This window comes from Falco biarmicus, chromosome 4, assembly GCF_023638135.1.
Source record: "Falco biarmicus isolate bFalBia1 chromosome 4, bFalBia1.pri, whole genome shotgun sequence".
NCBI classification, from domain to species: Eukaryota; Metazoa; Chordata; class Aves; order Falconiformes; family Falconidae; genus Falco; species Falco biarmicus.
The window spans coordinates 106,789,209-106,815,363 of NC_079291.1; the positions used below are offsets into that span (position 1 = coordinate 106,789,209).

The 26,155-nt window shown below is 42.0% G+C and overlaps 2 protein-coding genes across 3 annotated transcripts in view; both read right to left on the reverse strand.

The window, feature by feature from the left end:
* The window catches only part of STIMATE (STIM activating enhancer), a 38,573-nt gene extending 32,769 nt beyond the window's left edge, over positions 1-5,804 (reverse strand). The window contains exon 1 of the mRNA XM_056336194.1: positions 5,555-5,804. Within this exon, the coding sequence (XP_056192169.1) occupies positions 5,555-5,729 (175 nt within the window). The 5' untranslated portion in view covers positions 5,730-5,804. The remainder of the gene's footprint in view (positions 1-5,554) is intronic.
* A 2,193-nt stretch (positions 5,805-7,997) lies between these two features.
* Positions 7,998-26,155, reverse strand: part of SFMBT1 (Scm like with four mbt domains 1) — a 38,655-nt gene continuing 20,497 nt past the window's right edge. For both annotated transcript variants that reach the window (XM_056337118.1, XM_056337117.1), the window contains exons 10-20: positions 25,628-25,754; positions 24,808-24,921; positions 23,334-23,376; positions 21,978-22,042; positions 20,385-20,524; positions 18,379-18,488; positions 16,491-16,666; positions 15,555-15,733; positions 15,119-15,364; positions 14,466-14,594; positions 7,998-13,560 (exon numbers count right to left, since the gene is read on the reverse strand). In XM_056337118.1, the coding sequence (XP_056193093.1) occupies positions 13,420-13,560; positions 14,466-14,594; positions 15,119-15,364; positions 15,555-15,733; positions 16,491-16,666; positions 18,379-18,488; positions 20,385-20,524; positions 21,978-22,042; positions 23,334-23,376; positions 24,808-24,921; positions 25,628-25,754 (1,470 nt within the window). In that variant the 3' untranslated portion in view covers positions 7,998-13,419. The remainder of the gene's footprint in view (positions 13,561-14,465; positions 14,595-15,118; positions 15,365-15,554; positions 15,734-16,490; positions 16,667-18,378; positions 18,489-20,384; positions 20,525-21,977; positions 22,043-23,333; positions 23,377-24,807; positions 24,922-25,627; positions 25,755-26,155) is intronic.

Consider the following 26,155-nt stretch of genomic DNA (forward strand, 5'->3'; position numbering starts at 1 on the left):
ACATGAAATCATTCCTCTGAAAATCACATTTTGGCTAAAGCATTTCAAATTCTACCTTCATGCAAACATGAAATCATTCCTCTGAAAACCACATTTTGGCTAAAGCATTTCAAATTCTACCTTCATGCAAACATGAAATCATTCCTCTGAAAACCACATTTTGGCTAAAGCATTTCAAATTCTACCTTCATGCAAACATGAAATCATTCCTCTGAAAATCACATTTTGGCTAAAGCATTTCAAATTCTACCTTCATGCAAACATGAAATCATTCCTCTGAAAATCACATTTTGGCTAAAGCATTTCAAATTCTACCTTCATGCAAACATGAAATCATTCCTCTGAAAATCACATTTTGGCTAAAGCATTTCAAATTCTACCTTCATGCAAACATGAAATCATTCCTCTGAAAACCACATTTTGGCTAAAGCATTTCAAATTCTACCTTCATGCAAACATGAAATCATTCCTCTGAAAATCACATTTTGGCTAAAGCATTTCAAATTCTACTAAACTACCTACTAAGATAGCTTATTATATGAAGAAGCACTCATTTTCCTTGCATGGCTCATCAGGTGGGAAAACCTTGCTGTAAAGTAAACTGACCTTAAGGATGTAGTTTTTAAGGTACTTCTCTTAAGGCACTGTAAGCAAAGAGAGGACATAAAAAAATATACATGGTATCCTCTACAATAATTGTTTGGGTTTTTTCTCCCAGCTATGACCCTCAACAGCAAACCCACCTACTCACCTATCCACTACACCTGTACCAATCATTTCACTTCTGTTAACACAGAAGCTTTCACCCTTCTCAGCGTGAGTACAGACTCAAACTGTATTAAAGTCGTAAAACAGTAACAGACCCACACGCTCTGGTCTCCTTTACAGCATATTTTTATTTTCCTCACAGGTGGACACAAACCTTTTACCTGCAGAGGACCAGATGACTCTTCTATTTCAATAGTTCATCAGTACAACTCACATCTAATTTCTCACCTGTTTTTAAGTATCTGAAACAAAGATCGCCACACTCTGGTAAAGTACCAATCTTCTGGCAAACTAGCTTAGTAAAGAAACTACATATTCAAGATGAAATACTTGAAACAGTTTGTGTCAGACAGGGGAACGGGATGAGCAATGGTTCTTCCCCCCCATACCTTTCTGCAGGTTCGGCTAATAGAAATTGTACAATGTAAGGTGTAGCTGTAAATAATGCATGTGAGGGAATACTATGCCAACACCACTCCCTAATAATTCATTATCAACAAAAGCCTAACCAAAGAATGCTCAGGGGGTGCTTGGAATTACTGACAAAACATATCACATCATAAAAAAAAAATAATTATATATATATATATTTTTTAAACCAGCTTTGTGGCATCAGTAATAAAAAAACTTCCCTGCACCAAAAAAAAACCAGAAACCACCTAAGCAGCAAAGCTGTCATTTTAAAACAATATCCCCATGAAATAAGATACAAGCATTATAATGGCAAACTTTGAAACAAATATTATCTTTGGCTTAATGACCTGAAGCATAAACATACAACTCTTCCATCAAGGAAAACCCATTACGACTTCCTGTTATGATGTGGCTTGGCTTAAATAAACTAGGGTGGAAAATAACACATACTTAGGCAGGAGGGACAAGTGCAAAATTTAGTAACAGACTTCAAAAAAAGCAGGCTAACAGACCTGAGAATTAGTGACCAGAATTCAAAAGGGCTGCCAGTCCAAGCAGATTTGCCAGAAAGGGGTAGTTTTTAACCAGTTAGTTCCCTTTGACAGGGTGTTAGAGCCTATGGTTAAGAGAGAAACAACAAAAGTTGTCTCACTGGACGTCAGTACGATTTCTGACATACTGGCACGTCTGTAGTGTCTGGGTGAAACTGTTTCAACACATTTTTAGCTTCACAGCAGAGGACTAAACTCTGAGCAGTAAGAATCAATTCACAGTGACTAAAGACAACACACTGGTGGGCTCTGATAGTATTAAGTATATTCCCTACCGATTCAGAAACCAGAAAAGGACCTTGCTCCTCCAGTGCACAATGCTTTACACAAAGAACAGGAGGAGAAGACTTGAGATCAGAGTGACTAAGAAGTGGATTTGGGAGGCCTTAAACAACTTATAGCAACAAAAATAAAGGCAAACTTCTACTCTTTGGCGGTTAGGGAGGCTCCCATATAAAGTCAGAATAGATGATAAGTAGCTAAAGCATCTTCTACAACAAAAAGATGAAGAGGATACGACAGGTTGTACATTTGAATCTGAAAGTAATAGAAGAAAAATCATTCATTAAAAAGGCTACTATGAGGTAAGACAGTAAGTTAAGCTATTCTTCCTCATGTGACAGAGCAAGAGCACAAGAACTGCAAAGGAAACCAGATTTAATTGCAAATGATCATTTTGTCAAAGGATGAGCTCAAAGCAAGAAATTCTCCATTCCTGTCACTTCTTGGTTGTGCCAATTCAGTAGCAGTGGCATGCACAAGTTAGGCTAATACTGTGATTAGGGTAAAAACCTTTCCTTGTAGTATTAGATGATAGTTGCAGCAATGCAGTTTCCATGCTCCCTCTGACAGAGAGTCACCACATCTTCCAACAACTTAAAAACCTGACACTTAACCGCATTTTAGCCCTTAAAACATGAAGTTTAACTTATGTCATTGGCAGGTCAGTTGATAGTATAACTTTACAGCAATTCAGTAGGGGCATGCACAAGAAGGTGGCAAACTGGAGCGTTGCATCTTAAATAATTTTGCTTTAAGAACAATCCTTCAGTCACTTGTAGATGAACATCTACCAATGAGGCACAGAAAAGGCCCTCCTCCTCCTCTTACAGCTAGTTACTACAATCAGATTTTTTTTTTTTTTTAATTTTCTTTGTTCCACTGAATGCAAGCATGGTAAGATTCATCTAGAAAAGGGCAAATCTGGGTCAGCCTTTGATTTAGCCACTTACCAAAAATTCTTATTCTTTACATGTCAAATCAAGTATTTTTCAAAGGAAAACAGCCTCTGTGTGTACAGCAATTGTACAATGTATCTCTGTTGCTGTTACTTTCATGTCTTTTTCTACAGAGAGTTCTGCACCATTCATTGCAACCCAAGTATTGGAGTATCTCCGAGGGCTCCCTTTCAGAAAATAAAGGCAAGTGACTTGTTCTTTAGAAGTTAGTTTTAAATACCAGCCAGTCATGTGTTTTCAGTTCTCTGACTTTTTACGGCTGAGAGCTGGAGAAGCGATACAGCCGCATACAGAGAAGGAATGCTGTCCAAAAGGGAGGCCCGCCTCTGACCTGACAGCGGTGCTGCGTCTCAAGTGGTGCCTGCCTACAGCCACTTGTTTCTCCCTCAGCACTATCACCTCTGTTGTGGCGGACAGCTAGAGGACCAAAGCACGGAAACACTAATGCTTAAAACTAACCATGTCTCCCTGTTTATTTTTCTTGCTGTATTGGTTCTGTGATCCAGCTCCAGAAGTCCAGCCACAGCAGCTCAGGGACAGGAACCACTGCGTAGGTGCCAAGGTGACTGCTGAGGAAAGCTCACACTCTCCCTCTTGTTCTCAGCCACAAGTTCCTGCTTCTCTGTCACATCAGATCTGCCACATGGATCACAATAAGTCCTCTTTGTTGAGACAACTTTACAGGTTTTGAAACAATGCACCAGGCATTTTGTATTTGATATAAAAAGGACAGAAACATTCAACAAAACTAAGACAGAACAGAACCACCCCTCCAGCACAGCACTTCACTGAGAGAGAACTGTTCTTTTACTGGTGTAACTGCTCCATGTAGTGAGGCCAGTTGCTCCTCCTGCTAGGGCAGAGGCCCAAAATAAGGTGGAAGAGCACATGGCTGTCAAAATTGAGAAGAACATACCTATCCTTCTGTAAACACAACAAGTTGCTACTTTTTTGCTCTATTACACTTTGGAAACACATTCCTTTTCTCACCAGTACCACTGTGAGGATTGGCTACCTTCCTTTCACTCCCTTCTTCTACAACCGCAAGCATTTCGTCAAGTCTCCCCCTAAGAGTTCATGGTTTAAAAGTATGTAATCAAAGTTAGGAAGCGCAGCTAACAACTAGGCTTTTGTTTTCCTAGTCTTTACTTTTTCTGTTTACTTTTTCTTGCTTTCACTGAGTATTCCTGTGCTATTGTAAAATGACTAAAGTGATACCATTTCCATAAAAAAAGATACTATCCATTTGCAGTTCTTCACCTTTTGATGCATGATCCATAAGGATTATCTATTTGTATCTCTCCTCTTTAAAACCAATAATGCATATATATCATCTTCCTAAAGAGAGGTACTGTTGTTTGGAAACTACCAAAACTTCTAATTACGAGGATGCTCTGACTGACCAAATGTCACACTAGTGACTAGTGTTGTCATTGAATAACATAACAATGACTGCTACGTGCATAGCTTTTATACGAGCAATGCAATTGTTAACTGTGACTGAAACACTAAAGTATGCAAATACAGTGTGTTAGCAAACTTCTGACTTAACCACAATAGCATGATGCTAGCATGAAACGGTATCAGTGCAATTCTAACGTAAACAGGATCTTGGTCTTTGGATCAAACTGTAAAACACTTGCCACGGACGTTCCCTTCTTCCTCTCCCACATTTTGTTAACAGAAACTTCATGGTCAGCTGAGTAACGGCACTAGGCTTCTTTTTCACTCCTCAACGAAAAGGTTAACTACAGTATGGAATAGAGAGAAAAGTCTACCAGAACTGTTGCGCCTTGCTGTGATTCCCTCAGAGCCGGCAGGGTTGACGTCAGGACAGCCTCCAGCCTTTCTCGTCTTCTCACCAAACTCAAATGAGCAGCGTGACAAGTTACTGCTCATCAGCTGAGCTGCGGCGAACAGCCACGCCAGCGCAGCGGCTGCTCCAGCTCCAAGGTCCAGCACCCTGAGCCAGCGCGGTGCAGTGCGCTGGGATTCAGACAACTGTGCCTTCCTTTGCTGTTGATGACATGACGAGGTACGCTTGGGGTAAGGTGACGCTGCCTCGCCCATTTTCTTTTGCAAGTCCTAAACCCGAGTGATTCCGCACACACCGCCGCATCTTGTTGGCTGCATTCGAAGCAGAATACGTGCCCCCCCCGCCGCGGTCAGCCCTGCCAGCATGGGGCGAGCTTTAGGGAAGCCCATTTCAGAAAGTGCATTCGCGTTTAGTACCGGGAACCCTCCCGGACACCGCCTCTGCCCGCGGCCCGCCCGCCGGCCCCTCCGGCGGCTGCGGCCGGCGCTAACGCCCCGCTCCCGCCCTGCCGGGAACGGCGAGGAGGCCTCGGTCACGGCCCCGCTCCGGCAACCCCGGCATGGACACAGCGGCGGCTGCACGGCCGGTGGCCCGGAACAGCCCGGCGCCCGTCCCGGACGGCCCCGGGACACCGCAGCCAGGTCGCGGCACCACTAACCGAGCCCGGGCCTCCGCGCCCCAAGGAGGAAGAGAGCAGCCCGGCCGCGGCCCACCCCCGCCCGGCCGGCGAGGCCCGGAGGCCGCGGCCCGCCCCCGCCGCCACTCACGCATGAGGGTGCTGAAGGCCACGACGCCCAGGAGCCCCTGCAGGAAGATGCCGAAGCTGTCCATGAGGGCCCCGTTCTCGCAGCCGCGGTCTCCCGGCCCCGCCGCCGCCGCCCCGCCCGGCTGCGGGGGGCTGTCGGTGAGGCCGAGGCTGCCGTTGGGTGGCGGCGCCCCCATGGCGAGGCCCGGCCAGCGCCCGCCTCAGCGGCGCATGGCGGCGGCGGCGACGTCGCGACCGGCGGCCGAGGCCGCGCCCCCCCCGCCGCGCTTCCTGCGCCTCCCGCCCGCCCCGCCGCGTCACCGACCGCGCCGCTCTCCCATTGGCCGAGCCCCGGCCCCGCGGCCCCGCCCGCTCTGCCCGCCCCGCCCCTCAGCGCTGCCGGGGCTGCCCGCGCTGGGCTGGGGGCTCCGGTCCCCGGGCAGCTCCGCGGGAGGAGAGCGGGCCGCGCCGCAGCCTCACGCTCCGGGGCGCCCGGTGCCCCGAGCAGCCGCACGACGCTCCGCCAGCATCCAGGCGGCTTCCTAAACGGCAGCGGAGCCCCACCAGGTGAAACCCGGGCCAGCCCGCACCCCCCGCGGCTCCGCTCGGCCCCACAGCTCCGCAAGTTTGGCATCCAGCTAGGAGGAAAGAATTATGACCTGGATCCTTCGGCAAAAAAATATTTCTTCTTTTAAAAGAGCCACCGACAGCACAACGGATAACACGTAACGGGGCAGCACGTTCGTTTCGCAGTGTACCTGCTGCCCGGCCCGCCTGACCCCATCGCCCCGTACCCCCGCCGCCACCAGGCAGGGCACTCACGTTTAGGTTATGTCCCGTGTGGGAGCGGCCTGGGTCATATTGCATTGTAGGCTTTTCTCACACCTGTTCTTGAGTTCCTTGAAATAATTGAAATCCTCATGTAAACATGAATTTGTTTGTAAGTACGGCCCGTGAAGCCCAACACGTTCAGGTGGCTCAGAAAACTAAGCAGAGCACGTGGAGCAACAGTTGTCTCCAAATAATGACATCTGCTACTTCTATCTTGCAAACCCACCTACGTGACTGTCCTTCCCGGCCGGCGATGCCAAGCAGTGCTGGCACGCAGCAGCGTCTTCTCTGATATTCAGGCTGTGCCATGAACGTCTGGAAGCTGCAGCTAGAAAAAGAAATGCTCTCAAATTCTCTGAATCGCAGAGCATGCAGCCAGAATGCACTGTTCAGTGCCCCGGCAGCCCAGGTCGAACCCTCCTCTGCTTTGAGCTGCATCAAAAGCAAGAGCTCAGGAATGCAGAGTTACCTGAAAGAATGGGCAAGGACCAAGAAGGTTGCTTGTTCTCCCACCTTGTACACAGGAATCACAGCCATCCAGCTCTGCATTCCGACGTGGACCTGAGCTATTTGGTTGTGGCCCAGGAATGGTTTTCAAGCTGTCACAGCTGCTGCTGAACATTGGACGTTCCACACACACACCTGACCTGGATGCTTATACTGGTTAAAAATTCACCTCATGCTTTTTAAGCACAAAATTTTTGTTTCCACATGTATCTGGAAACAACTTGAAGGGCTGACGCCTTGTGTTACTCCGTATTTCATGCTTTTAAAATAGATCGTTCCCAAAAAATACCTCCTCAAGGGTTTTCAGTCCTCATGACTCCCATAAACCCTTCCGAAACCTGTGGCAGACAAGACACTGCCTCCTGATATGTTATTCACAAGCCTTCAGATTTCTCCCAAATAGACAGTGCTCTGTGAAGGCAAGTAAAGGATTTACATTAAATCCTACATATTTATAGAAGTTTAAAGACAGTATTAAGCAAATCAGTTTCATCCCACTCCTATGCATTTTCTATACCCAGTATAAAATCAGTTCAAGACAAGTGAAGTGCAGCCAAGAAACAAGTGCCGAGGAGCACACGTACAATCTGTTGGAACACCAAGTAAGGAAACAAGAACTTTACAAGGCTGACCTGTTTCTGAGACATCCTGTGGACCCTCATGTTATTCAGAGAAAGCAAAGCCAGCTCTTCTTAAAATTTTGACTGGCTGGGATAGTGTAAACCTTTACAAAACCATCAAGAAGAAGCAGCAGCGTCGGCAAGGTTTGCTTCAGATCATACCAAGCAGCTTACGTCCAAAGGAAGCAATAAAAAAAAAAAAAAAATTACCCTGATGCGCGGTTCTGTCCTCAGCTCTTGTATATGAGCTTCAGCATCCTGTGAAACAAAATCTGTTACCTTAGAAAGAAGCTTAGATGAATAGGACTCCTGCATTTGAGGGAACTGTATACAACCCAGTCAAGCCCTTTAACGTAAAGCCCATGCAAGCAGTATTTAGGTGGTCTGCATTGACCTTTCATGCAAGTAACAGAACATGCTATAGTTTCCCCCATACTTCTGTAAGACGGAAAATTGCTCATGGTAAGCAGCATCATTTGTTGTTAATATTAACACCAAAGCCATCAGTAACAGTTTAAGTATCTTTTTTAATTTTCTTACAACCACTTAAAACTGTCATATACCACAAAGGTATGTACACTATTTACAGACAAAACAAGCAAAATATCCATCCAAAATATTTTTTAAAAAATCCTCTGATTAAATTGTTACACCTGCTCAAACAATGGTGGGACATAATAGGCATATTTTCTTGTGCATGTTTCTCTTCCATGTAGTACTTCAGTCTCACTGCATATATATATATTTAAAAGTTAAAGAATGATAAAACAACAAGCAGAAGGGACACAACACAATATGCATTTAAATCTTTGTTTAAGAACAAGCAGCTAATTAAAAAAGGCAAAATACAGGAAAAGTGCATCAGTTCCAATGAGTTAGTATAAGAAAGAGGCCCACAGGTGGAGAGCAGGTACTCTTTAGGGCTGTCTCCTAAAAGACCTCTGATTGTCTACAAAGATTATTTAAAATTCATTTTAAACAGAAAAAAAAAATGAAAGAGGAGAGGAGAAACATGACACCTCCGGATATTTTTTTTTTCCACGAGGTTTCTTGGAAACTGGTGCTCAACAACTTTCAGAGTGGGCAAGAACTCATCCGTGCCCAGACTTCATTGTCCATTCACACACCTTGCATGAACTGTCCCCGTGTCTCAAGCAGAAGGCCTGTTCCTCTTGAACTGTGCAAGGCTAGAGGACTTCCACAGGCTGTGCCCATGTTTGTGCTAAGTCTGTTAGACCTACCGCCTCCAAATTTTGTCAGCGCAAGACCTGCTCGCTTCCATGGCTTAAAGCTGAGCCAAACACCGCTGGCTTTGCACCTAAAAGAGTAACTTTGTTTTCTCATCAAAAAGTCCATTTATAGGTCTGGTGCATTTCAGAACAACAGATCTGATGTTGAGGAAGCTAGAAATGACCATGGAGACAAAGTGTCACTATTCTTAACTCATTTTTGCTACATTTCGTACAACTATTTTTTTTTTTTTTTTTTTTAGAAAAACAGGTAACAATAAAAGAGGCTTGTATCTTGGTGTTCCCCAAGTCCCATTCTAACCCTTCACCCAAAAGGCTGCCTTTGAAAACAAGGCTACATGCATGTTTGGGGAAGGCTGGCAGCACTCTGAAATAGGGGTTCAGCACACAATCCATTTAAAATGGAGCCTTCAGCCAACACTTGAAGTCTCCTGACAGAGCCTATGTCTTTGTGCTTAGCTACTTTTAGGTAATTTCAGCTCACAGCAGGCAGTAACCAGTCTGCCACTATGTGAAGGACTGGTTAAGGAGTAGCTTTGTATAGGATCAGTGTATTTTGGGCTTTTGGTAAGGCTACTTCATCTATTAACTTCTCCTCTAACAACAAATTTGGTCCAAAGGTATCCAGTCTCCAATTTGAGCTTGATAGTTTTGAAGCCTATTCCGTTATATTCAAAAATCTCTCAAGCCGCTTTGCCTTTTGCTAACAACGTACCAAGTCTTTGTACTTTATACAGAAGAATGAAGTGCTCAGTCCAGTTAACTGTAAATATATTTATACTTCTGTGGATCTAGCAGCTAAATACTCCTTCCCTCCTTTAAAGCATCATTGGAATCAAGAATAAACATTAGCAAATCTTAAAGCAACAGAATACCGCTGAAAGTTGTGACAAGAGAAAATAATCTTAACAACCACTCCCGAGCTCTGTATGTACTGTTTCTGTTAATCCCAGGAGAGACTGCGAACAATCCTGGAGTTCTTTACAACACACAAATGAAATTTGCCTTTTATTTCATTCCTCAAAAAGCAACTTGCAGAAATGTTTAGCATTAGGAGAAAAGTAGTCTTCTTTCACAAAGATCAGTGCTGTACCTCTCCTCTTCTGGTAGGGCTGCCTTCAGCTTAGGATGGACTGCAAGCTGCTCTTGCTTTGGGGGATAATTCTACCACATTAACCTTCCATGACATTATTGGAGGTCAAATACTTCTCTATTATGGAATCCTTGTGTTGGTGCAGAAAGCACGCCACAGAAACTCAACAAAATCTTTCTGCCTAACAAGGCTAAGCTTAGTACAGTACAAGTGCCATATGGAGGCACCACCAGGTTTCTAAAGCTATGATGTGCAAAGCCAAGACTGTACAGTGCATATGAAAATACGACAAGCAAGAATACAAACCCTCAATGAGTAAGACAAGGGCAATTTCCATTTACCACCCACACAAACAGTAAATGAGGCCCAACAGAGGGCTCATTTTCTGGTACTGAAGACATTTGCAAGACGTCACTGCCTTTCTCCTGGACTCCAGCGTTGTCGTATTGTACGGTGAATGATGTGGTAGAGGGCAGCGCAAATCCCTGAAGCCTGAATTGCTGCCGTCCCAGCAACGGCTGCTGGTGAAACACTGGTATCACCCCAAGCCAAGATTCAGCCATCAGCTATCCAAAATCCAGTTTTGAAGAAACAGAGCAACTAAAGCAGCGCATGAGCTGATTTCAAGTCATGTTGGAGTAAGATGAACCAATATAAGTGCAGTTGTGTCATCTGCCACGCGTAGAGAGAACGAGGAACTTGAAACAGAGTCAAGTAGAAACACCATCCATCAAGATAAAGCCCCAATTATCCCTTTTAAATCCAGCAATAAAACAGAGTGCATTTTTTCCAGGAAACAGAGTGTACAGTACCCGTGTGCAGCATAAAAACATTTCACAAATAATGAAAACATCCCTTTTGAAAATCTCAACAAAAATAGATCCCATTGGGACCAGACTGTCAGTGCCTCCCAAAACAAGGCAGAAAAATCCAGCCTATAAAACATGCCAAAGGTGACCAGTAAGTATCCCACTAACCTCTGAAACTGCTGATTGCTTTATTTACTGAAAAAAAGAAGTATGACATTTGTATTTAAAACCCTAGGCACCAATGTTAAGAGGTTCACTAAATTACCCTTTCAGCTCTGTTCTCTCCCGACAACTACTTAAAAAGACATCTATCTGTCCATGGGGAAAGGTGGAAGCAACATCTCTTGGCTATGCAGGTCAGTTCTGCTGGGCATCAGTGCAATAAAATTCTGGAAACCCTGGAGAATGACAAATATGATACCAAAGCATCATCTTCCAGCCCAGAAGTTCTCTGCTGGTCAAATTTCTCGAGACAAGACACTGACAGCAAAGCAGCAGTGTTTCTTTCAACATTTTCTTCAGGCCTAATGGCTTATCACTGAGCTTGTCCTAAAGGAATGAAATACAGACCGGTGACCTAAGCACAGTATGAAGAGCCAAAACGTCCATTTATTGGCCACATACCTAGCATGAGGAAGAAGGGGGGACACTTTTTTTATTTCAATTTAATGATGTTTTCAGACTCTGTTTATAACTTGGGAGACAAAAAATTGTCCCAGTTACACACTGCCCTCCCTCCCTCATGAATACTCAGCTAGTAAACAGTCTGATATTTATATTTTGATTCTGGAATGGAAAAAAACCCCATTGATTTTAGCACTTCTGTAAATAGTTCTCCCTTGACTAGACAGTTATTCTAAGGGGCAAACAAAATAAACTCCAGTTATTTAGCTTTGTTTACTCTCAACAGTTTTCACTGGAGGTAGCTCCCCCTCAACACGTATGTGGCAGATACAGACACAGACTGTGCAAACTCAGCTCTTGGTTTACAGACTACCTCCTTGCTGAATCCTACAGCTCACAGCATCAGAATAAGGGATCACATTAGGCCTAAGAGATGCTTGAATCAATCCATCTGCCCAGAGTAACCAGTGTTTATCAGAAACCAGCAAATGCATCCCTCCTAAACAATTCCTGCAGTGAGCACCTTCCTACCTCAAACACCTTATTATGCCAGGGGCCTTCTGCAAAAAAGTATCTGAATAGGTGATAAAGGACCAGGGCTGCACACATAGAGCTCCTGCCTGTGCTCCTCCAAATACTCTTGAGAACAGGCAGAGTGAATGAATGCAAGCCATCTGAAACCTAATGCTTACGTTGGAGATCTTGAGCCTGATGCAAGTTTCCCCACATCTTTAATGAAAAGTAATGTAAGCCCTGTTACTTAAAGTGTCAAGCACAGGTCTACAGCAAGTGGCTGATTGGGTTTTACTACCCTGGAAAATTAGAATCAGCAGTTCATCCTACTGTAGGTCTACTGATGGCGCTAGATGTCCCTCTGATCCTTCTCCTTTACTCTAAAAAAACCAGACAACCCCCTTCCCGACCCCTCATATTTTGACCAAGCCTCATCCTGAGCAGCTCCAAATACTTAAAAATACAAAGTCATCCTCATAAGATAGCTCCCAGTATGCAAACACTGGCAGAGCTAAGTTGCAGTGCTCTTTTGATAGCAGTTTCCTTATGTATTCTCCAAAATGATGTTCAGGTAGCAAACCAAAAATCTGCTGACACACTCTGTGTACAAGGCCCAATTGTTTGCTGTAAGAAAAAGGAAATAACTTCACACAATTAAAAAAAAAAATATATAAATCTGACAACCAAAATATAGAAAATGCAGAGGCATTTCTCTTTCCTTCCTTTTTTCCTGCAGCCCATCTGTAAGAGAAGTGCAAAATAATTCAGTTTTCTAATATCTGAGAAAAAGGTAACATCAGATTAAACCTACACAGGTTTCAGCTAAAGCTTTGGAACAGAAGCTCTGTACGTTGATATTGGTTTGTACTCCTGACGTGCCTACAGACGAGAGACTGCTGCGCAGCTACAGCTGATTTGTCCAGAAGTAGTTGTTCCCTCCCTTTTCATTCATCACTTCTACTGTTCAGGCTACAGAGGTAGTAAAAACAAAACGAAACAAAGGCCCAATAACAACGAAACAAAAAACCAAAACAAACAAACAAAAAAAACCAACCAAAAGGAACCACACTCTTTGTATACTGTACATTCAGAACCCTGTGGCCACGTTGTTGTCCTAACAATGAACAAATTCATTAAAAAAACTCAACATTAACACACGAATGTGCAAAGAGCACATTCCAAAGTCAGTGCTGTGGTAAAGCAAGTGTTCATCCACAGGGAGGGAAGGGGATTCTGTGAATCATCAGGAACAGAGAAAGGTTGTTTCTGGCAGCCCACATGCTAACGTAAACAGGATCCGTTTCTCCTTTTAAAGTTCTGTGCCTACAGAACTATTGAAATGTCATTTCCCACCAGAGCAGACTTTTATGTAATCATTAAAAAATACATTAAAAAAGGGGAACCATAGAGCAAGAGACTATTGTGTTCCCGAGCTGGCAGCTGATAGAGTAGCCCCTATGTTTGCATTGGCATTTTGCTCCAGATGTTGTCTTCCTTTTGTCAAAGTAAAAAACTGAGGCTGACAGATGCTTTTCGGTCACCAGGGCCTCAGTTTAATTTCATTTGGCTTTCCTTGCTAGAGAGAAAGGAGCATATTTTTGTAGTTGTGCTTCAAAGGTCCACGTCAGCTTGGCTGCTCCTCAGTTAGCAAACTGCTGGTAAAAGGCAAGTTTGACCCTCTCAATGTGATGGCAAAGTTTAATAGCTGGCCCAAGCTTCAAGTCCATACACTCCTGAACAGTGGGCAGGGTAAGCAGCAGCAGTGCCTGGCCATCGATTTCCTGTCAGAAGACAAAAACTCCATAGTGATTTTGTGGTTTTATTTTCCCTGCTCCTTCAGCTTTGACTTGCTGTAATTTCAGATTCATGACTGTGAATTAGATGCTTCTTTCCTGCTACTCTAGGCAGTTTAAAAATCTCTTTCTCACAACAAATTTACTCCTTTCTTAAAACATCAGCTCAAAACTGGCTCAGGGACAGAATCTCATGAGGTACTATTGTAAAAAAAAAAAAAAAAAAAAAAATCAACCTAACAATAGAAACCAAGGTAATTGCATGCAGAAAGTAATTTTACCTAACTTCTGCATCTTTCTATAGAAATAGAGGTTCTACAAGGAAAAGCATATCTTCTGGAACATCTACCACAAACCATACTCATCACTAGTTCTAGTAAAACAGTTCTGATAGATGATGATCTTTTAATGGCAAATTTTAACCAAGATGCAAGTACAATGTTAACCTGACTCATATTTGTACTCTAATTGTCACACTTGAAACAAAACCGTTCACTTCTGCAGCTGTACAACACCGTGATACTTGCAGTTAGTCTGCAAAACACAAAATATTTATCATTTGGAAAAGTAAAAACAAATGGCAAAAATCTGTCTCCTAGAAAACAGGCTCCTACGTTCATGGTGCTTGGTCATAGGCATTCTCTATAATTTCGGGATTCGGATGCCCCACAGACCAAAATATCCTCCACCGAGTACTATGAAACCTGAAAAATTCTGGTCATTCCCTTAGCTCTCCTCTCCCAAACTGCAGAAGGTTGCACATGCGTTTGTTTCCTCACAACCCTACTATAAAATTTAAACGACCTTCTTTTTGTGATTCATTAGAGGATAAGAAGCAAAGTGCCAGATTCAACATTTTAGCAGATGTTAAATGTTGTAACAGAAAACAACACCTGATCAAGGAAAATTCTCGCCAGTGGTGCACAGTCAGTCGATTTGAGGAATCGTACGACGTCAGCCACGCTCCATTCCAGAGGGTTACTGTCCAGCTGCAGCTTTTCAGCAACTTCCATCTTTATGTCCTAGACAAGCCACCCAGCACAAAAAGAACTCCCCAAAATATTACATATGCAATGGACCAACACTCCCCTCTGCTCCCCCCCCCTCAAACATTCAGCTGCCAAACGAAGCTCTAATGGGAGCTTAAATTGTAGAGGTTTCTGCCTCTGTTAGCAGGGATGTGCAGAACAGCACTGTGCTGAGGGTAGAAGCTGTAACATTGTTAGAGACAGTAAACAGGGATGTAAAACCAGGATTCGGTTGACACCACATCACTGTCCTGGTGAACCAAAAGGAGAGCTAGCAGCTGAGAAATGGAAAGCTCACCATTTTGTCTCCAGCATTCTGTTTAGTCTTTCTTACAGTCCTGCAATATGACTGTAATAAAAATCACAATTTTTTAATTATTCTGTTGTGTCTTCACAATGCCCTTTATGGGGTAAGGGAGTATTTTATGAGAACTCACCCATAATGATTAATACTCCCAAGATACTTGTGCTTGCCCAAGAGTGAGCAAGCTAGAGCAGAAATCTGCATTCAAAGTTACCTTTGGCGAAGGAGGTTTATTTTCATCGTCAGAAAAGGAAAAGGTCCTGAGCTTCCTCTTCCGCTTGTCTCGGTCCTGAGCCAGGGAATGAGACAGTTCACTCTGTGTAGGAGAGGACGATAGTGATTTCTTCTCCGATACCTCTGATTCCTCAAGCAATTCGTCTTGGTGCTCCGAGGTACTATCCTCAGTCAGAGATTCTTCATCTACCTCGTCCTGGTCATCATCATCTTCTCCCCCACTGCCCTGAAGAGGTAGGGGGAAAAAAAAAAAAAAGTGATGAAATGAAAACAATGGGAAGTTCAGGACAAAAGCTACAATTGCCACCTATTTGTCAACTGCAAACTGAGGTTACAAGGAGCTAACAGTTTGCCGTTTCAAGTGAAGCTGGTCAAAGATCACGTCATACCTATTAAAGCTGTTGGCAGTCTCATACCTGGGGAGATCCAGCTGGAGTGTTATCCACTGAAGTAGAAGAACGTTTTTTCTTATGAACAAAAAAATGTTTTCGTCTCTTCCGTCTTTTATTTGGTTTCTTCATGGCTACTTCCAGGTTACTGTGGCCACCCGGTGGCCTACCTATCCGCTTGTTTTTCCGCTTTCCATAATAGTGTGCTACCAGGACAGAAAAAAGGAGCACCATGTTGAAATGCACCCTCAATGTCCCTAGTTACGTTTGTCCATCATCAGGACTGGAAAATCAGTAAAAGGACATTTCCCAATAGAAATCCCAATTCTACAAAGTTTCAAAATGATTATGTCTGTACTTTCCTTTTCAATTTGGATTAAGGAAGAAGAGTTATTAATCAATTTTATGTGCCCTATGAAGATTTACTTCCTCTGTCTCTGAGAAGCCCTAAATGATCAGATTTTATACAAAAATCATCAGCCACAGATTGGTCCAATTTAATGACACTTTTTGTGATGTTTTGTAGTTTTAAAATGTGTCCTCAGTGCACTATTTGTTCTCACAGTGCCGAACAGTTATAGTTTAAAAAAGCCTAAAAACCCTAAAAGCTAAGAAAAGAGCTTGAAGGTTTTTTATTTTGTTCCACAACAAATTGGTAAAAGCAATTACAATGCCACTTAAGTGACAATATTAGCATCAGTCCTTGTCCCAAAAGTTGTCTTAATAAGAAAACTTTAAGCACACAACCAAAAGTTAAGCCATGTTTCTAGCACTTAATATAGAATTATTTTTTTTCTCCCCTACACACTGGCACATGGATATTTTGTAGGCCTGTGTAGGTAATGCTTGAGCTACTCCTTGTGTAAACAATGTATTTTGGATTCCTTCTGGAGCCAAAGCTAGAAGAAACCAAAACCTAACACCCCAAGCCCCACCTCGCTTTGACATCAACGACCTACTCACTGTATTTAGTCTTAGTCAGGACAGAGCAGTTCTCGGAACACTTATCCAGCACCATCTGAGGGCCGAAGAGGTTTGGACAACATTCCAGCTTGATACATGTTTTCCTACAGAAATCTGCCACCCGATCTGCCGTCCTCACAACTTCCACAGTTGCACGGTAGCTCTTCCCTTTGTACCTAGCATTGAAAATATGGTCGTAATTCAGGAATCCTCTAATCACCAGGATGAAAGTACTTCATCAAGAAGCGTACAAGAATGTTGCTCTGAAATAAACCTGAGGGAAAATCTGAGCAATGAAGAACTTTATGGACTGACAAGTCCAGAAAACAAGTAGTCGTCCTGTCTCTTATGACAGATCCTCAAGCAGTGCCAGAGACATGCCTGCAGTAACGAACACCGTAACACTGCCCTCCCAGCGACTATAAAATACCCCCTGAAAGGACTATCCCAGAGTTTAGATGTTTTCTTTGTTCACAGATGGTTTGTTCTTTCTTTGTTTTTATGGGACTGCAGAAGCGTCCACTGTAATGTGGACAGCTGGTCCCTGAAACAAAGATGGAATGCGCCAATTTAGCGAATAAAGGTAGCAGCAGACAGCTTTTAGCGAGCTGTTCTATGCACAGACTATGGCAAAGAAATGAACTACCGTCACATTTCCAATCAGCTTTCATCTAATTGCTGAACAATTTGTCAGGACAGTCACTTGCCATGACTCCACATATTGGTCCTGTTTGATATAAATTAAGAAAAGATTTCTTTTTGCTCATCAGCCTTGCCATGACACTGACAGAGCCACACTGTGAAGTATCTGCCAGAGTCATTCATCAGTTTTGCTTTGTTCTCCCAGCACAGCTACTGGCACATGCTGATATCTATTAGGGATTTCTCAGGCCTGCAAGTACCTAGTTAATGCACTGAAAAAAAGAGCTATTATCCTTATAGCCCAGATATTCCTGGTGTCACTACTATGACAAAAGGAAACACACAGCAATTTCAGCAAAACCAAACACATTTTTTCTTTCTCTAGTCTTTAGCTACATCTTCTCGTTACACTGACCTTTCATATGATCTTCCTATTGTCAAAATCCAGAGCAATCCTTCAACACATGGAAAAGCGTCTTTCTACACATTAAACCGATCCAGCAAAAAAATTACTGACATGTTCAAAACTATGTAAGAAAGTCTGCTATGGCACATTGGGAAACTCTCATCTCTGGTATGCAAACACAGTGACCTAATTATAAGACCATCACTAGACTATAAGGGAATATCTGGATTTATCAAATATATGCAAATATAATCACTATTTTTTTTTCCTAGCCACAAAATAATCTTGCTAAGAAGCTCCAACCCAAAAAACTCAGTAGGAAAACTAGGGACTGCTTAGGGTAGGCTGATGTAGAAAGACTTCCATGCCAGGACATTTCAGAGCATTGCTGTAACTTAATTTCAGAGGAATCTTCTTCCACTGAAAAGTTTGGGTGGAAACACCTTGGAAGTCTGAGAGGCTTCCTAAGCAGTATGTGCTTCTGCTTTAACATACTGACAACTACCTTCAGGTGAATTAAATAAATCATCTTAAGCTTCACCTGCAGGTCTGCCCGTGTATACACTGCTGTACCAGTACCGCAGCATTCTTAACTTGACCACTAGCTGCTTACGTGACAGCAGCAGAGCACACCTGGCATATTAAGGAGCATTAACATCAGATGCACTTCACCAGACATTCACAGAGAAATTTATAAAGATTTGGAAGTTTAATGGCTGTCAGCACTTTGATATGCCGTAAAGCAGTTTTTCCTTTTCTGAAATGTGAGCAGTGAAAGCATAGGCTGCAGAGAACATTGCTATTGGGATCAACTAAGCAGAGAATAGGACGAGAATTTACTTGGCTTTCAGGGTCTCCCCATGCCCATGCCACGCAGCCTCTTCATCCAGCTGCAGTTCTCGCAGGACACGGCTAGGTTTGTAAGCTGCATTGATCAATAAAGTGAGAACCTACAGTCAAGGAGGGAAGAGGAAAAAATATGTGTAAGTTATTTGTACAGTAAATCTGTTTTAAAGTGCCAGGACAGAATAGGAAATTACTTCTATTCACCTAAATTATCTAGCATCAAAGCACTCATTCACAGCAGGATTACACATACCTCCCGATACTGCCAAAATGAAAACTGACAGCAGTCGACACTTTGGGCATTGCCAAACTTTCAAGAGTTTGTCTGCAGAGTCACAAGCGTATCTAGCAATTTCTGAGCCACTGCCCTTGAATTACACATCACTAAATTAAACCCTGGGGCCAAATACTACAAAACTTGCATAACCTTGGGTAAATCTAAGCGATTATCTTAGAGACTGTTTGACATGTGAAGAAGTGCCAAAAAATGCTGCAGGATATTGCTGCCTGCCAACCCACTACTTGCTACAAAATCACACTGCAGAATCTCAAGCTCTCCTCTGTTTTGCTCTCATGAACCATGATAAGGCTTGTACTATAATAAAATGAGAATTTCTTTGGTGTGGTAAAGCAACTCAGAGTTATGAATAACCTGAAGTTAGGGGGGAACAGTACAAAATGTGCATTCAAATTTCATTTCTTATTTTTAGTATGTGCTTATTCCAAATCATTCCCCAACTGGGTGCATCAGAACCTTGACATAACAAACCTGTAGCTTCATCCTGCTAATGCAGCAGTCTAGAAGCCTACAGTTCAAGAGTATTAAATATAACACAAGTACCAAACTCACTCTAGGATTCATAAATTGAGCAACAATCATAACTGAAATGAATACAACTGAGCTTATTGGTTGAACTTTTAGCAACACTCAGCATCCGTACATCAGTAGGATCTGCGCACACTTCACGCTTTCAGGCAGTGAAGCGGGTTAAACCTTCCAAATTAAATGAAGCTGCCACACAATTTCCCACTTGCTCTTTACTTACAGCTTACATCAGAGTACTGAAATCTGCAGAAAGAATGGGGTACTTTTCCCAATGCAGGAATGGAACTTTTTCAATAATCAGCTTAACTCTTGCCCACTGGACTCTTGTTTTACAGCACGTCTGCCAGAAAGTCCTTCCTAAGGTCTCTCCCAGCTATGATATGTGGTAGGGAAGGTAAAAACTCCAGACATGCTGAGCCAATCCTTGCATTTAAAATGACTGTTTCATGAAAGCTCGAGTGTGCGCATATAGTTACACCTTGGGAAACTTTCAGCCTCTCAGGTCAGATAATAATCACCACGTGACCTTTTTGAAGCTTTCAGAAAAATAATTATTGCATTGAAGTACCTATACATTTGCTGTGAAACACGTTCTGGAGAAGGGGCTCTTTGGCATTAAAGAATGGCCTCTTCTTCCCTCCTCTCCTCCCTCAGTTACATTAGAAAACAAAACCACAATTTCATCTGATCTTTGCAAATCACATCCAACTTAAAAAACACATAGAATTCTTTTTGTTTTCCAGCTACCAAAAACAGTTTGCCATTGCTACTAAGAAGAGTCTTTATTTCCTGTTTTAACACCAACAGTGCAAACTGTAAAGGAATTTTGGAATTATCTGAAGCTAATTCTGTTAATTAAAAATGAAGCACTTATTACAGCTATAAAGAGACACCAACTCCTTTGATTATGGTAATTACAGGTTACTCTGTTTTAATCTAAAATAGGGTTTAGCAGTAGAAGGTTGACTGTAACTCAGATAAACAAGAGGCTTTTACTCTTTCCAGCCATTCACAAACCAGTCCATGATTTATACTTGATTTTATGCACACACACACACACGCCCTTTACTCATTATCAGCTTGAATTTATTAATTACCCATCTATAATTAGAGAGACACTCTAGCATTTATGATACACTGCTATATGCAGGTCCACTGTGTACAACCACCTCACCTCTTTCAGAACAAGGACACAGTTCCCAGGTCCCACAGACTGAGGAAGCTCTGCAATCCTGCCTTTGTTAAGGTAAGGCCCTGAGAAGCACCGGTGGTTGAAGTAGATCTTTGGGCAGCAGTACTTTCCATTAATGACCACTGAGAAATGAGAAGGCAAACGTTTAAATCACATGCTACAACCTCCCCAGGAAAGAATGACTCTTGCAATAAGTAGTATTTTGCCTGCTGTAAAAAAGGAGGGGAAAAAGTCTTGAAGTACATGAATTTGGGGTAGTGTGAGTGTCATATTTGCAATGACAGCATTAATTATTCGATGCTGCAAAATCTTTTCCATACTTCACACGCATGCTTGCAAACTGTCAAACTACAGGAAAGTTGGCGATGTATCAGAAATGAAACATTTCTTCCTGGCTAGTCTGATGTTTCATGGTATTAACCAGTGAGAAGAGGCAAGAAGAGGACAATCCCAACTTTCTGGTAGCAGAAGGACTTCCTACACAGTAATCATGGATAGGTTTTCCAGTTAAGTCATTATCTCTCCCCGAAACTTCTGCCACCAAAGAAGTTGGCAAAGCTATTCTCCACTGTTTACCCTAAACTGCAGCAATCACATTGCTTTACATTTTTAGACTTTTCCCTCAAGCAGCAAGGAAAAGATGCAGCAACTGATGAAGTGACCTTTGATGAAGTGACATCAAGTTTTATAAATGTATTAAATGGTTCAATACTGCCCCAAATTAATGTATAATATGTATTGCAAGATACTTACGTATAAATACAAAATTGTTTTACCCTAGCAGGTTGTAGTTTTTCTTGACTGAGCAACACTATCACTTAAAGATCTTAAATTCAGTAGTTAGTAACTGGCAGATAAATATATGAAGTCAAATTTACATTATGATTCTATTAACAGCCAATTAAAATGCTGAACAAGCAGGAATCACTTCTATAAAGCTTCCATTTGGTGCAGCTTCAGATGTGCATTTCACTGTACAGAGAACAGCAGAAGAGGCATTTTGTTGCCAAACAGATAGATCTGTACGACTGTTTCACCAGCAGATGTACTTATTCATCATATTCATTCTTGCAACAGTTTAGAAAATTATTAGATTTTGCCATCTGGCACACAAAGCAGTTTACTGTTTGAATTGCTTTTGTTTATCATGATGATGAAGTTATAAAAAACAGACAAACCTGCTTCCCAAAGCTAGAATATAACAACTCAAAGAATCCAGATGCAACGCGCCTGTTAGTTTCTCCCAACATTATTAAGCATATGACAATAAAAAAAATAAAAATCATCTGCATAGGTCACAGTACACATTTGGCTCCATGTATCCTCTGCTAGAAGGGGATGTTCCAGTGTAAAAAAATCTTATCTCTGGGTTTAATGCACATATCAATTGCAGGACACAAGTAATTGTATGTTTGTTTCATTCTTTTCTGAAGTTCAACAAATCATCAAGGGATGAAAATCTTCAAACCCATTCCTCCTCTTTCCTAACAGAAGAATGTTAAGCAGCTGAACAATGAGGCTGCTGAATTGTTACGGGACTTGTGTCCTTGTTAGCCTGCCCTTTCTGATCAATACCTGAGTCAGAAGAGTTCAGTTCCTGGTTCTTTAGTCCATCATGAACTGTCCTTGAAGACAAAATTCTGAAATGAAAAGAAGAAGGTTGGGAAAAGGGACAGATGGTAAGGATAGTCACCTTTCAGTTACTAAACCCCACCATTACTTTTTTTTTTTTTTTTCCTCTCTCCAGGTCGTCTTATTAGTCTGCTTTTTCATCTCTCCTGTTTCATAATAACAACATACAAAGACTATCAAATTCAGTTTGGAAAGGACTACTGTACTGCTACAGGTAGCAGCAATCCTTCCTTGCTTGAAATACATGGGCTACCACGCTGATCAAACACATCACACAAAGCTACCAACAATTTACATTTTCTGCCTCCTTTTAACTTCATTTCACATTTCATGGCACAAAGCAGCGTACAGTCATACCTTAAGCATTTTGAAAAAGATGGATTTCAAACAAAATACAACCAAAATGACTCAAGTACTCTGGTAAGAATCCCAATTACAAAACATGGAAGAACAGTCTGCTCAGTATTTTAGCAGCAATGAAAACATTGGCAGGGCTACTGACAGATCTGGTGTTTGTAAAGCGGTAAGAGTCCATAAAACCAACTGTCAGGCATTCTACTGAGCATTTTCAAGCAGGCTCACATGAAAGAGTTTCATATGCATGACACAGAGTTTATAGATGAATTGTCGATATTGGTAGAATTCTCTTTTTTGGCTAGTCTGAGCCAAATTTAAACCGGGAAGGAACTATTAGAAGTTCATCTACTAAATGACAGCGCTCACACTAAAGCCAAATTTTCTGATCAGCTGTGTAAAAGCACAATTACATATTAAGACAGCCACACTTTCTAAGCATGTTTACATTATAGAAACTGTATTATTTGAGAAGGGAATACAACTTGAAGGGAACCTACTAATTTTCCCTATGAAACACAATTTATAAAAGCCTCAAGCACAAACTTATAAACACAGTCTTAAGATCAAGATAGTTTTTCTTCAATGCACTCCACTACTCACTGATAATGCAATCTTTTAAAATTAAAATATCAACAACTTCAAGCCCAGAACTTCAATGACTTGATCTACTTAATAATTCAGCTGAGTTGCACTAGCAATGTTAAAAAACCATGAGTTTCATGCTTTCCATCTCCTGCTACAGCTATGTAAGAGGTGTCTTTTTCAACATCAACAGGAACTAGCAGCAAGAAGATAAATGGCTTGCGGAATCTCTCAACCCTCAGTACAACAGTCCTGTAAAGCTAAATCTCCTCTAAGACAACATGATTTACCAATCAGAAAAAGAAAAAAAAAAGAAAACCAACCCCCAACAAAAAATAAAAGCAAAAACCTGTTACTTACTGTTTCTCTGGTTGAACTACTGCAATTTTTTTCTGCTTGTTTACTGAAAGGAAGAAAATGAAAAAATAAACAGCAAAATATGAGAGGCAAACAAATGAAATGCCTAGTACAATATATACAGTAGACTCATCTCCTCTAAGTTATAGGCCAACAAGAATCTACATGCAAAGTCAGTGCACTGTGAGACAGCTGACCCATCTACACTAGAGGCATGCTGCCCCATGTAATTGAACTAACCCAAAAGGTTTACTTCAACTTTCACTAAAAATTCATCAAATCAGGCATGCATATCCCTAGTCTTCCAGGAAATCTCACCTTTTGTGCATCTTTGTTTGCATGGTAGCCCCTAAACTAGCTGTAATACCAGCCAAAAAAGGAATTATATCCTTTTCTTTTCAGCACCTTTGGGTGCTGAAACCTAACCAAAGGTTAAGTGCATAGGCCTAACTTGCCACTTCACTGACAGAGTAACTTTAACACTGTTCAACTTCGAAATGGCATGAAATTAGGTGGTAGAAACACGTATGACTTAAGCCAACTGCTAGGAAGAAAACATTGTTGTAACTAAGAAAGTCAAGTAGACAGTGGGTCCGCTTCCTAATTCTGGCTTTCACAATTGGGTAATATCACACAAGGTAATGAAACATGTGCCTTTCCAGCAATTTCAGGCTGTCTCCAGTAAACTTCTGAATTTTCTTTGTTTAAAGCATCTTTTCTCTAATTAGGTTCCCTCCACTTCCTCCTCTATCCTTGGCAGCACAGGCATGTCTCAGATTAATTTCCCTTGCTTTGACTTGCAGCAAATGACAGCTTGTTCCAATCTTACAATTTTCTTATCTTTATAAACATTCAGGAAATTCTTCAGTTTCTCCAACTCCCATTTAACTTTATTAAAGAGACCTCACTAACTACTTGAGAGAAAACACTATCTTATGCTACTTACTAGTATGGTTAAAACAGGTAGGATATACTTTTCAGCATTTTGGCATTAGGGATCATCACCATCTGACCCATTTAGAAAGCTTAGTCCCCTTTATTTCAACTCCAAAATGTATACGCACTAACCACCATTCTGTTACGGCATTGCTTTGACTTGCACAAGTGCAAGTATAAAATCAGAATCAGTCAGACACATGGTGAGAACAGCTCAGACAAAAGTATATTCATAGCATGTGTGTGTGTGTGTACACACAGATATGATTTCTTTATTGTGACTAATGGAACTTTTCCCCGTGCTCGTACAGCATGCAAGGGTCTCAAGCCAACGCTGCCAGTTTTGGAGTTGTTGTATGGATTCCAACTGGACCTAACAGCCAGGGAACAGTTGCACAAGGCATAGATTCTCTGTACATGGTGAATGTTTCCAAATTCAGTGATGCCAGCAGTAATTCTGCAGTCACCTGCTCGTGAAGGTCTTGCCATCTCCATCAACCCTGCAAACCTGCTAACCACTGCAAAAGAACAGAACTGATACCTATTGCTTTGCGAGGAGGTCTGAGCTGATATCCATTCGTCTCACACCAACCCGCTGGAAATATATTCATTGATTCCACGCTCACTATACAGTCAGGGACGGGCTTCTTGGAGCCTGTTCAGTTTAGAGAAGCAAAAATTGAAAGAACTCATAAAAATAAAAGCCCTCATTTGGTTAAAGCTTGCTATATGTTTGCCAGCTAAGCTGCTTTTACTTATGGCATATCTGGAACACAGCATCAATTGTTTATTCATCTCCTTTTATTGACCAGATTCTTTCCTGACCTCATTTGCTTCCTCCTAAAGGCTGGAGATGGGAATTTGCCATCGACAGTTTAGCAGAGATGCACAGTGCATAGTAAGTGCATGCTGATGTACTTCCAATCAAGAAATGGGATTATAATGGAGAATGGCTGCCATAGGCCTCTTCTATCTTAATGAAGAGCCTATCTAGAAGTTTTCTTCCTAGGTCTGGTCAAAGCTTGCTCAGAATGCAAGTCACTCATTTGAAAAAAATCTGACAAGGCCCTTGCTTTCTGAAAGACACTGATCAGCACTTTGCGCAGTGCACGACCCTAGCACTGCCACACTGCAACGCACAAATGCCACTTTTGCCTGGCTTAAGCAAGCACTGCCACCCAGGGCTAAGTGGGAAACAGACAATGCCAAGGGGGGTTTTGCTGTGTTTTTACAGAGACAATGGTTATTTGCTGCCCATACTCCGCACACAGTGAGTTTGCTCCAGGTACAGCTTGAGTTTGGTGATGGTACTACACAAGAATCAATGCAAGTGCTACTCTCCTCTCCCACATCAGGCTTACCCTCCAGCTGAAGCCAGAGGTAGGAGTCTTTCAACTTGGTGACTGTAGCAATGCAAACTTCTTCAGGATCAACTGGGTTCACAGCCTCAAGTTTCATATTCTCTTTAAATCCGTGGTCAGAAGTTAACTAGGAAAAGGGCAGATCACTTCTGTAAAATACCATCTGTATATCCAGTACGTGATATGAATATCCATAAACAGGAACAACACATAAAAGCCTCAGTGTCAGAGTAACATAAATACTCATGCAGTCAGAGAAGATTTTAGACGATTAGCATATTGAATACAAGTAAGATATATTACAAACTACAAAATATTTAAGTTTAAAAATTGCTCTGTAGACAGACCTAGAAAAGAGCATGTTGGTACTCAAAAATAAGGATGCTGAGACTCACTGAAAAGAGTGAGTGCATTCTAAGCAACCAGGAGTTCTCTGCTGCTTGCTATGTAAGTGATAAGTCTGACAAATAGCCTGACCAGGCTCTCTGTTCTATTATGTTAGCTTGGAAATCCACTTTATGTATACAA